Source organism: Ochotona curzoniae, unplaced genomic scaffold (genome assembly GCF_017591425.1).
Source record: "Ochotona curzoniae isolate NIBS_2020 unplaced genomic scaffold, NIBS_Ocur_1.0 scaffold_2587, whole genome shotgun sequence".
Taxonomy (NCBI): Eukaryota; Metazoa; Chordata; class Mammalia; order Lagomorpha; family Ochotonidae; genus Ochotona; species Ochotona curzoniae.
The window spans coordinates 29,472,550-29,485,188 of record NW_024467096.1 but is presented as its reverse complement, the minus strand read 5'-3'; the positions used below and the strand labels follow the sequence as shown (position 1 = coordinate 29,485,188).

The 12,639-nt window shown below is 39.1% G+C and overlaps 1 protein-coding gene across 10 annotated transcripts in view; it reads right to left on the bottom strand.

Moving 5' to 3' along the window:
- Nucleotides 1–12,639, bottom strand: part of PHC3 (polyhomeotic homolog 3) — a 107,259-nt gene that overhangs the window by 26,580 nt on the left and 68,040 nt on the right. For all 10 annotated transcript variants that reach the window (XR_005886113.1, XM_041003031.1, XM_041003023.1 and 7 more), the window contains 3 exons: nt 9,614–9,767; nt 2,417–2,667; nt 1,385–1,544 (listed from right to left, as the gene is read on the bottom strand). Coding sequence is in view for 9 of the 10 variants with exons in the window: in XM_041003031.1 (XP_040858965.1) it covers nt 1,385–1,544; nt 2,417–2,667; nt 9,614–9,767 (565 nt within the window). In the remaining variant the exon portion in view is untranslated. The remainder of the gene's footprint in view (nt 1–1,384; nt 1,545–2,416; nt 2,668–9,613; nt 9,768–12,639) is intronic.

The window sequence follows — 12,639 nt, the reverse complement described above, 5'->3', positions numbered from 1 at the left end:
TGGAACAGGAAGCAGGGCCTGTCAAGCTAGACTGCAGAATCACCTGGAGAGTGCAAGATCCAGGTATGGGAGTGGGCCCCATAGGCAACTGTGGGCACCCCTCTGATGGGCTGCAACTCCCACTGGTGAGCATGAGAACCTGACCTGGAAGTGGACCTGGCTGGATAAGTGGTGGCAGCTGCTGGCATAAGTGTGGGCCAGATGGTGGAGTCAGTTGGGATGAGTTAGACGTCAAGGTCCAATTATGTATACAAGACCTGAATAAGAGGCAAGACAGAGTGGACCTGTCCACTGCACATGCTGGTAGATACAGAAACCAGGGTTAGGGGCCAGTCCAGTGGGGATAATTGGGGGGTCACTCTGGGCTACAGCTCCCAATGGTATATGTGAAGACTGATTATGGAGGGCAGGGTTGGGCTGGGCCACAGCACCCATTGGTTTGCGTAAGAAATGAGGCTAGAGATAGAGCTGACCTAGCAATTACAATTACCAGTGAAGAAGCAGGCTGATGTGGGTAACAGAATGAACTGAACCCTGCACAGGTGGGCTCACACACAAGAAATAGGTCTGAAATCACCTCAGATGAGATTTCTTTGGGGAGGTCCCCAACTGAACCACTGGACTTACGACTCCAACTATCGGGGGAGTGCCAGGACCTGTGGTTTGACAATGCAGTACATCTGTCACAGCCGGACCTCCTCAGTGGCTTTGATGGAACAGTGAAAGGCATGCCCAGAAGCACATGCAAGATGGGTCAGACCACTGGAGTCTGCAAAGGACACCTGGTGCCAGGGTGGAGGAAGGGGGACAGTACAAATTGATCAACCACCCCAGGGAAGCATGAATGAATGTCTGGCCAAAGGAGTCTTGGAGTTGGATTGTGTCAACCAATGGATCTTGGAAGGATATTCTCATCCTTGCATCTGTGACATCCACAGCATTTCAGAACTATCGAACCTACTTGGAGCAGGGTCCCTGGGGCATGCTCCGCATCAGGGACTTCAGGATGGTGTTAGGTGGCCGCTCCCCATCCCCGGGTGCTAGGGCGGTTGGGAGGCGGGTGTGGCTTCTCCCCTGTCTCTCCCTTTCACTCAGATACAGGAAGAGCGAAGGGAAAGTGTGGATTCAGGGGTCTCACCCATTTTCCCCTAATCAACTATGTGACTATTATCAAAAATAAAATCTAAAAAAAATATATATCACCCATCTTATTCCATTAGTTATTTGACCATTAAAAATGTGGTTAGCCTCCCCATTATTTTCTAGTCAAACTACATAATTGTTAAGGATATAAGCAAATAACTTATAAGTACAGAATAAAGATTACATTATTTGTACGCAAAGAAAGTTAAAGTAAAGGACATCTCAAGTGAAATCCACAAACCTTCAGCGATCATGTCTTCCATTTCTGTGTCAGACGAATTGTCTGCATGTTTTGTATTATTTTGTAGCTCTGGCTGAACACACACAGAATTCATCACCTGATTCTCCAAAAGAGGCCTTTTTTTCACAGGTTGTTCTATCAACAACGATGAACGGCTCACCTTTAAAAGAGAAGAAAATAATTTCTAGAAAGAAAATCCCTTAGAGGGAATGATAACTGTGATAATTCACTTAATTCAACTGACCAGACCCACTTACTGAGTAAGTAATTATTTTACTCCTTAACAAAGTTAAGCGATCTGAACATAAATGCTCACGTTTGGTCACCAGTAGAATGACAGCCTGTCAAATTTCACCTAGCATCTTAATTTGGGTTAAGTAGCCTTAAAGTCTTAAGCTCAGCAATTCCTTATATTCACAATTAATACAAATTATATTACCTTATACTGTAAGTATTTCAGTAGCTTGGCCCAATCTTGAAAATTTCAGGCAGTAGCTATCAATGTCTTTGGGGATTAGGTTTTATAAACTTCAGAAAATATTACTCAAAGAATACCTTCTAAACTCTACAGCATTTTTCCTTCACACACTTCAGTATTTTCCATATCATTGCCACACAAAGAAAATATCAACAATAAACTCTGTCTCTCCTCCTCTCTGTATATTTGGCTCTGCAACAAAAATAAATAAATATTTTTTAAAAATAATACACTTAATCACTTCAGTACCCCTAAAAAGAAAATAAAAGTTTACTTCAATGGACTAAGCTACTAACCACATTTCTCTAAAGCATGGCTGTAAGTTTACTAACCTATAACCTGAAATTTTTTATTTCATACACATCTAAATAGCTAACATAAAATTCTAGAAATATACCTGGAAACACGTGATGGATGTACAATAAATTCTACAGAAAAACTGACAACTTCCTGAAATAAAATACAAGTACTTTATAAGAGAAGCATAAAAGAGATAACTTTAAAATAATATTAAATGAGTATATTTTTTTTTAAGAAGTGTGAATGCTACTTACTGGGAATGGCTCCAAGCCCTCCTGAATAACAAAGCCTTCAATAACATGGGTCAAAATCTGCGGCTTCACAATAGCCTGGGGAGGCTTGTTTTCCACGTTGGGCATGCCACTGGGCAGAGACGCACTGTTACTCCTCGTGGTAGCAGCCGGAAGTAAGAGCGGAGGTGGAGGAACGGAGACATGAGAGGGATCTGATGGAGATTTAATTACTGAAGCACTGACCGACGCTACAGCAGGTAATTCCACTTGCTCTGGGGAGGAGGGGAGAAATAAGTCAATCTTTGATCTCCAGTATTTTGCCCAAATACAAAACAGAATTCAAGTATAAGTCCTTTCAATTAATAATGTTTCCAAAACCCGCTCTAAGAACTTACTTAATCTGTACAATAATCTTTAAATATAGAAACTGGGCATCCTACTTTACAAAAGGTAATTTGCTCAAAATGCACCACTAAAACCTTTGGTTTAAAAGCTGCCACCAGGAAGGGAGCAGTAGCATAATGGGTAAGGATACTGCCTATGGCGCCAACATCATATGATGGCAGTGGTCGGAATCACAGATGCTCCACTTCTGAGCCAACTCCCCGTTAGTGAAACTGGAAAAGCAAGAGGATGATCCAAGTCCCTCAGCCCCTGCACCCACATGGGAGTCCCAAAAGAAGGTCCTGGTTTCCAGCTTCAAAAATTGGCCCAGTTCCACCCATTGCAGCCATTTACGGAGTGAAGCAGCAGATGGAATACCTTTCTCTATGTCTCCCTCTCTAACTCTGACTGGATAATAAATAAGTAATAAATAAATCTCAAAAAAAAAAAAAACCTTGCCACAATTGGGCTAGTATTGTGATACAGGCGTTAAAGCGCAGACTAGGACATCTTTATGCCCTATCAGTCCCACTTTGAGTTCGACAGCTCTGCTTCGTACCCAACCTCCTGAAAATGTGCCTGGAAAAGCAGCAGATGCTGCCACCCATGTGGAAGATGCCAATGGAGTTCTGGGGCTTTAGCTTCAACCCACCTTGGCTGCTCAGGCCATTTTGAAAATGAACTAACAGGGACCTGGCACCGTGGCCTAGTGGCTAAAGTTCTTGCCTTGAACACGCCAGGATCCCATATGGGCGCCGGTTCTAATCCCAGCAGCTCCACTTCCCATCCAGCTCCCTGCTTGTGACCTGGGAAAGCAGTCAAGGATGGCCCAAAGCTTTGGGACCCTGCATCTGTGTGAGAGACCTGGAAAGAAGTTCCTGGCTCCTGGCTTTGGATCGGCATAGCACCAGCTGTTGCACTCACTTGGGGAGTGAATCATCGGACGGAAGATCTTTCTCTGTCTCTCCTCCTCTCTGCATATCTGACTTTGTAATAAAAATAAATAAATCTTTAAAAGAAAAAAAAGAAAATGAACTGGCAGTTCACACTAGACTGAAGCACTTCTCTCGCACCTTGCTAACTGCCAATTCTGTACAATAGCTAACTTTGTTAAAAATTTTTAAAAACCCACTGGGATAAGGTATGAAAATGTTTTAGATGATCAATTTATTAACAATTATTTTTTTAAAAAGATTTATTTTTATTAGTTTTTCATTGGAAAGGCGGATATACAGAGAGGAGAGACAGAGAGGAAGATCTTCCGTCCGATGATTCACTCCCCAAGTGAGCCACAACGGCCGATGCTATGCCGGTCAGAGGCCAGGAGCCTCTTCTGGGTCTCCCATGCGGGTGCAGGGTCCCAAGGCTTTGGGCCGTCCTTGACTGCTTTCCCGGGCCACAGGCAGGGAGCTGGAAGGGAAGCGGGGGCTGCTGGGATAGAACCGGCACCCATATGGGATCCTGGGCATGCAAGGCGAGGACCTTAACCACTGCGCCACCGCGCCGGGTCCTATTAACAATTATTAAAATTTCATTTTTCAAATTTAAGATACATAGAAATTAAATCCCATATGTTCCTAATGATATATCCCACATAGTTTGTCCAGGAAAGATACTTATACAATTAAAAAATATATATACATATATTTTTTTAGAAATTAAGTTGAGATTATTACCCATAACTTCAAGCACAAGACTACCTCCAAATCCTCACACAAATGTTCTTGTTGTTAATAATTCTTCAGAGCTCCATAATCGTTAGTTTTGAGGTTCACACAGCATAGTCAAGTACAAAATGTTGGGCTAAACCACCATGATTCCCTCCCTTCCATTTCTGAGGAGTATAACAAGACAGAAATGATCAGCTGTGACAGACTGTACCCATTTGGTATCACCAACCCTTTACTGCCTGAACAAGAGAGGAAAGATAAAATTAACTGATTGATATTTAGGAATATCAGATAAGTGAAGACGTCTGAGAAAAAACTTGCTGAACATTCATTATCAGGTTCTTTAGGTTAAATGCTGGAACACATTTATCCCTACAAGTAGCCTATTATAAATTACTCTACTTGTAATATTTTGCTGCATTAGCACAAAATGGACTAGAACCTTACACTAAGTGTAAATTGGTTTATGTAATAATTACCGCTTTGTGTATGATTTACTTGAAAGGCAAAGGAAAAAAGGATGGGAGTGGGAAGAAAGAGAAATAGAGAATGACGGGGGAGGGAGATAGAGAAGATGGGAGAGAGGGACAGAGAGGAAAGGAGAAGGGTAAGAAGGCAGGAGGAGGATGGGAGGGAGGGAGAGGGAAAGAGGAAGGGAAGAGGCAGAAAGAGAAGGAAAGATTTCCTAAATATCCACACAGCTGGGAATGGGCCAGAACACAGCCAAGACTCCAGAATTCAAGCAGGTGTCCCACATGCGGTCAGAGATCCAAATATCTGAGCCAAAACCTCAGCTTCCCAGGACACTTGTCAGTAGACAAGACTTAGACTCCAGTACTGCAAAATGAAACGAGGGCAACCCAAGCACTCTCTCAACCACTGTTCTAAATGCCCATCATTTTATTATGCATACACATCTTACATTTACAGAATCCTAACAGATCTACACTACTTTCTAAAGAAGCTAATAGCAATCATTTATCAGTCAATAATAAGATAATAATAACCAACAACCTGAAAAACATCATTATATGGCAATAGGAAACACAATTATTATATCCTCTAGATTTAACACAGGTGTGAGAGAAAATTCAAGTTAACTGATATGATTTTGCCTCAGGCTGGTCTGTCTATTCAGTCCCATTTCCTGAGCAAGAATTATGAGCATTTTTGCTTTGTTGCATGGATGCATTTTACTTATAAAGGATTGTTACAGAATTACAAAAACTGACTCCTAAATGGAATCAAGCCTATTTTTCCACCTTGATTTAATTCTCAATTTGATGAAAGTTATTCTAAATAAAACTTGTGCATCTCCTCTTCCATGCATATGGAAATGCACAATGACAAATATCAAGAGAAATTAAATGAAGATTCAAAAATCTATACTATTGTTAGCCAGTTTAGCCAAAGGATGTGCTCGACAGCCTCTCAGACTATACTCCCCAAGAACAAAGTAAAGGCATTCTTGTGTTCCAATATTTCAAAAAAGTCTGCTTCCTTTGAGTACCACCATGCTTATTCTATAACTAACTTACAATCACAATGCTAGTTTAATTTCAATTAAACTTTATTTCTATCCTTAAATAAAAAATCTAGGATATTTGCAGCAACACTAATCCTTTTCTGTTTTAAAAAAATTTGATAGACTTTGTTAAGGCTCTTTTGAGGTACTAAACATAGAAACTGTCTTAAGCTTTTTATATAATTTTATTTACTAAACACTTTCTATTTCTCAGGAGAGAGAAAAAGTTTAAAAAAAAATTCCCCTGCTATGCTCTTTGGAGATTCAGATTAATAGTAATAGAATCAGAGCTTGAGAGAAGGGAAAGGATGTGACATACTGAAGAAAAGGGGCAAGGACAGAGCAGGGGGGACCCCAGAGTGGAGCAGGCAGACAGGAGGAGGCTTGTATTGCAACCCTGAAGACTCCCAGATCCTCACTAAGGACTATCAGTACGAGCTCCGAGGACTACATCCCAACCGCCAAGGAGACCACGGGGAATTGGAGTGCCTTCAGAGGCTGAGAACGCTGAGGTCACCCACCTCCACTTGGATCTCCCACATGGGATGGAAGGAGCCCAAATCCTGCCTTGCAGGATCCAAGGTCATCGGAACGGCAACCAGGAGCACTGTGTGGTCCGCAGAAACAAAACAGTAAACTTCCTTTGGGACTAGGGGGAGGAGCTTTCTCTGGTTCTTGCCTGGTTCCAACTTTGGGTCCCCACCCTCTCTCGTAATGACCATCAGGATCGCTCCAGAAACCCCCCAAAACAAACTAACAAATAAACAAAATAAACAAACAAAAAACCCCCTAGAATAGATAAAGAACAACAAGGAAAGCTTAGAAATAGAAAACGGGCAGTGAGGATGCACTTATAACTCACTGGGTAGGACACATAGATTAGTTACTCCTCACTACGGTATTGAAGATTTCTCTGCACACCCCTCCTAAAACTGTTCACCTAAACTGTTGACATATGTCTTGTTAGAGTTATAGAGTTAGACTACCCGAAAAACAGCTAGGTTCTGCAAAATCGTGCTTCAATGCTATGAACTGCTAAATGCTAAAATTAAAATAGACATGAGACAGCTGAATAGTAATCTATAGCCATTTTAAGGTGTATAAACCCAGTTGTATATAAACTAATAATTGTAATGTCAATGTAGAAGCCATAGGATGTGGTTCAGGACTTGCACTCTTTTTTTTATTCTCTTTCTCTTTTAACATGCTGGTTACATAATACCATGTCAACTAATTCCATTATGTTATAAATTGTTATTGATGTAATGTCAGGGTTTTTAATTGATTGGGATGATACTCTGTCAGCTCTACCTTCAGACCAGAGACGGTCTCCCCAAGAAACCGTTGAACTTATCTGGACAATAAGATGCTGGACTCTATGCTTTGTAGATGCTTGCAAGGAAAGAATCTCAGCTGAATTTGAACTGTAGTAATGAAACAAGAATCCACCATGGGGGGGGGGCAGGTTTTGGGGAGGGAAAGGGGGAATCCCAGAGCCTATAAAACTGTGTCACATAATGCAATGTAATCAATAAAAAATAAATTAAAAAAGAAAAAAGAAAAGAGGCAAGGGTTGCCTTGGTAGCAGACAAGATCAGTATCATATTAGTTTGTTTTCATGCCAATTACACTGGTGCTTAACTGAAAATGATCACGATGGCCAGGAGATATTCAGTAGTATGGACTGCATTAACATTGCCTGAACCAAGATTGCATTGTCTAAACAAGGGTCAGCAAGTTCTCAGGGAAGATGGTCTGTGCAACCACTGAGTTTTGTGTCCATTAGCACAAAAACAGCCACTGATACACTCTGAAAAAACAACTACTGCTGTAATTTCAGAGAACAATAGTTGTATGTATTAACAATGAAATTCAAAAGCCATGTAGTTTTCATATCATGTGAGCTGTTACGTTTCGTTTTCTTTTGACCAATCAAAAATTCAAAACATCTTATTGGGCCACATGAAAACAGACAGTATTGCAGCTGGAATTGTGGCACAGTGAGCAAACCTGCCTGCAATGCCAGCACTCTATATGAGTGCCAATTTGAGTCCCAGTGGTTCCACCCTGCATCCAGCTTCCTGCTGTTGCCTGGGAAAAGCAATGAAAGATGAGCCAAGTGTTTGGGTCTCTGCCACTTATGTAGGACACTCAGATGAAGCCCCTGGCCTGACCTAGTACTGACCATTGCGGTCATTTGGGGAGTGAACCAGTAGATGGAAGATCATGTGTTTGCGCTCTCTCTCAAAGTAAATAAATAAATTCTTTTAAATATTTATTTTTATCTGAAAGGCAGAGTTTACAGAGACAAACAGGTATTACATCTGCTGCTTTTCTTCCCAAATGGTTGCAATGACCAGAGTTGATCTGTTCCAAAGTTGGGAACCAGGTGCTTCTTTTACGCCTCTCACATGGATGACAAAAGCCCAAGAATTTGGGCCACCCTCGACTGCTTTCCCAGGCCATAAGCAGAGAGCTGGGTGGGAAGTGCAGCAGCTAAGACATGAATTAGTGTCCATATGGTAAGCTGGCGCTAGCACACAGAGGATTAGCTTGTTATGTTACCATGCAGGCCCCATAAACAAACCCTTTTTTAAGATAAAATTAAAATACACAATAGAAAAGGCCTGAATACAGAGCTATAGTCTGACAGTCTCAATCTGAGTAAAATATACAGGGCAGAGAACTAGCATGGCTTGGGATACCAGCATTCCATATCAGAATGCCTGGAATTGAGCTCCAGCTCTCCTTCCTATGAATGTATATCCTGGAGAACAGCAGGTGACCATTCTAACACTTGGGTCCCTGCCACTACCATGCAGGACCTGAAAGGATACAGCTACAGGTTCTGGCTTCAGCCTGACCCTGCCATGCTGTTGCAGGCATCAGGCAACGAACAAACAGATGAAAGATCTCTCTTTCAAATAGATGTTAAAAATAAATTTAAATGAAAACAATATCCTCATAAAATTTTAAAGTTACAATGAAATTCTTCTGTTTTAGAGCTCAAGCATTAGACTATAGGTTAGACTAATGCTTTGCTAAAAGGTAGTGTCACAAAAACTTTGAAAATTTGAAGACGAATGTACAGGAGATTTATTTGAACACAAAAGTAGCACTGAAGTAGCGAATAAGAATTCAAAAGTTTATGTCCAAAAACATATTTGAACAATGTTCCAGAACACTGTTAAAAGCATTCATTCAGTCTGAAACACATCAATTTTGAGAAAAGAATGCATTATGGCATTTAGAAGGTGCAATTCAAAATCAGCTATGGACTGATTTTTAAGCTACAAACCAATCAACCCAAGACTCTGAACAAGCACATGAGACAGGTTAGTAAAAACAACTCAGCATCAGAAGACTGAAATGGTATCTTTTTCATTTGGATGATATTAAACACTTTTGAAAGCACAAGCTTCCCTCCCACTATGTATTTCAAAGTTATTACTTGGCTATTATTTACTAATTAACCAATTTCTTCATTAAAAAAAAAAGAGTTGGAATCTAACCTACCTTTTGCTGCAATAAACTACAATAGCAGTTTAATACCAGGTACAACAAGAAAATAACATTTTTTTTTTCATTGCTAACATTAAGCCAAGGGGAAAATTCCTGTAGATTTTGGTATTTCCTCACCTAACAAAGGATGTTCAGCAGTCAGATCCTCTCCTCTGCCCACAGTGACAGCCGCTGGGGACAAAGTGGGTGGTGGCGGAGTCCTGTCCATTCGCACGCATTCATCCGTCTCTTCCGCCATTTCTTCTTCACACACATCTTCCACCTGATAAACCTGCAATGACAAAGCACGCTGCGTTAAAATGCTTCCAGAACTACATTTGATAAAGGTAGCTAAAAGACAGTCCCCAACTTAGTTTTAAAGGTTAAATTCTAAATAAAATGCTACAAAATAAGAAAAAATGAACTATTCTGACAGGCTTAAAGGAAAGATTTTAAAATCACTCAAATGAAGTTTTCCATAGTATTTGATAATACTTTGTGGGTCGGCTATATAAGTCAAAAATTGCTGGGGTTTCCAAAAAGAGAAGGGTTAACGCTACATGTATTTTCAACTTTGACAAAAAAAAGGTTTAATTTTATACACTCAAGCAACTATTTCAGGAATTCCACTGTTGCCTCTGCTAACTTTTAATTTTCATGAATCAAAGGTACAAATATTTTTAATAGGCTGAGGAAATGTAATACTAACACAACCATCTCAGACTCTCCTTTTATTTTTATATGAACTAAAATTAAATTATGAAAAGTGACATCAAAGTGTCTGCCAAAAAATAGGCAGCTATATATTTTCTGTTCTCAAAAATCTAACAAAAATCATATGCTAATATCATAACAAGAAAATAGCTTAAAACAAAAATTTTCTCTCTAAGCAACTAAACACACTGATGTCAGTTATTTAATATTATTCCACAGGTGTGGAACAAAATAAGCTTTATATGACACCATATCATTCAATTGTAAGAACAAGACTTGCAAGGTGGATTCAAAGAGCTATATGACTAGAAATAACTAACTTTGACAGTTCATAAATGTAAGGCTTAAATTTCAAAAGATACTTCTAGAAATTGACACAACTATTTCATTATAATTAATTATTTATATAACCACTATTTATGAAATATCATTAATCATCAAAAACGAAGCCACAAAAATAGTTCACTTCCCTTTTATTTACAAAAGTTCTTAAATTCACCAGACTCTGAATCTCTTTAAGGATAGTTAATGAAAATGACTGATATTTTAATAAATGTGAAACAAAAAAGCCCCTTCAAACAACATTCACAAAAAAATTTTAACATGTAACAGTGTATCAACTAAACTACTGAAAAAATTGATGAAGTATGTAAAATCAAATATAAAAGTGACCAAGACTTCTAAGACCAGCATAAGCTTCTGAAACCAGCATAAGTCATGTGCTACAACAGGAATGAAAAATTTCATTCATAAAGAAATATCTAGCAGGCAATAGTTCTAAAATTAAAATAAATATTTTTCCATTTTAAAAAACAATCCTACTATTACTGATGACGTTATATCAAATACATTATCCACTCCTGTGGACTCAAATCTGCCCACGTTGCTAACAGTTTTCAGTTGTTTGCTGACTAGTCTGCATCAGGAAATCTACTTCAGCAGGATATATTATTTTGCTTCATATCTATACTTCACATATGAAAACAGCCATCCATTATTACACAGGGCAGCAGTGACAGCTGACACCTTTCCTAAAATTATAACTAAAAAAATTATAGCTTAAAAAAAATAGTGCTTAATATAGGGAAAACTGTCCACTAAAATGTCTGGGGTTAACACCACCATCAACTGTCTAGTTCTTGCAAATGCCTGCAGCAGCTCTGATTAACCACCTGAGTAGCAGGGATGTTAACTCAGGGTAGTTAAGTGAATATGGCTCCATCAACCAGTTCAGTTTAGTATATAGTAATACTTCAGTATAAAGTAATACTTTGCCCCCAAAGAATATAATTCTTAAAATGCTGAAACTCTTTAACCTCTATGCTATCACATGTTTTTCAAATATCTGCCATGGTTTCTTTAAAAGAATCAAAGTTTACCATGCACAGAGTTATTGCTTTATTTTTTAAATAATAAGCTTATTTTTTTAAAATAAAGGATGGAAAGTATATTTTGAATTAATCCATCAAGGAATACTATAAAATGCTATTCATTCATTATGGTACAATTGTGTAAAGAAAAAATAGGAAAAAGAAGTAAGCAAAAACAAATCTGTCACAATCAGCGCAAAAAAAATGCAGCAACTCAAATATTCAAAAAAGCAAAGTGGAGGTTCTGCTCACCAGATCATTAGGAAATCACACATCATAATTTCTATTTCTCTTCTAAAAATAACAAAGACTGCCAAACTTACCTCAATAAAGTCCATTATTCCCATCTGTCTCCCTTTCCTAAATAAACTGAGGAACATTTGTTTATTAGTTCTACAATATCTACTCTCAACATAACGCACTTACACCTATGTAAAAAAAAATCTTGCTTTTAAATATACCTTTTTTTAAATCATTGATTTTACATTGACAATTCCCCTTTATCTAGATAATTTCACATCTCTTAAATATTTCTCCCTATGGTTATTTAAAATAATTAGGAATATGTAATATGTGAAGAATTGTACATAGATGGTAAAAATAAACTCGGCTGAAAGGAAAAGAAAATATGCAGCAATTTAATAAACAAAGCTATATTACTGAAAGAAAGATAAAAAGGTAATATGGAAACATCTATGGGTAGGCATTGTGGCACAGCGAGCTAAACCACAGCCTGAGATGCTGACATCTCATACTGACCCCAGTTTGAGTCCCGGATGTTCCGTTTCTGATCCAGCTCCCTCTTAGTTTATCTGGGAAGGCAGCAGGAAGATGGCCTAAGTGATTGAGCCCCTGCACCCACATGCAAGATCTAAATGAAACTCCTGGCTCCTGTGCTCCGCCTGGCATAGCCCTGGACGTGTGGTAATAGGGGATGGGGGCTTAACCAGCACATGGAAGATTTCTCTCTCCCTTTTCCTCTTTCTCTGTAACTTTGCCTTCCAAACTAAATCTTTCAAACGAAAGGAAGCATCTACAGCAAGCACAGAGACCATGTCACTGAAAGCAGAGCAAGATACT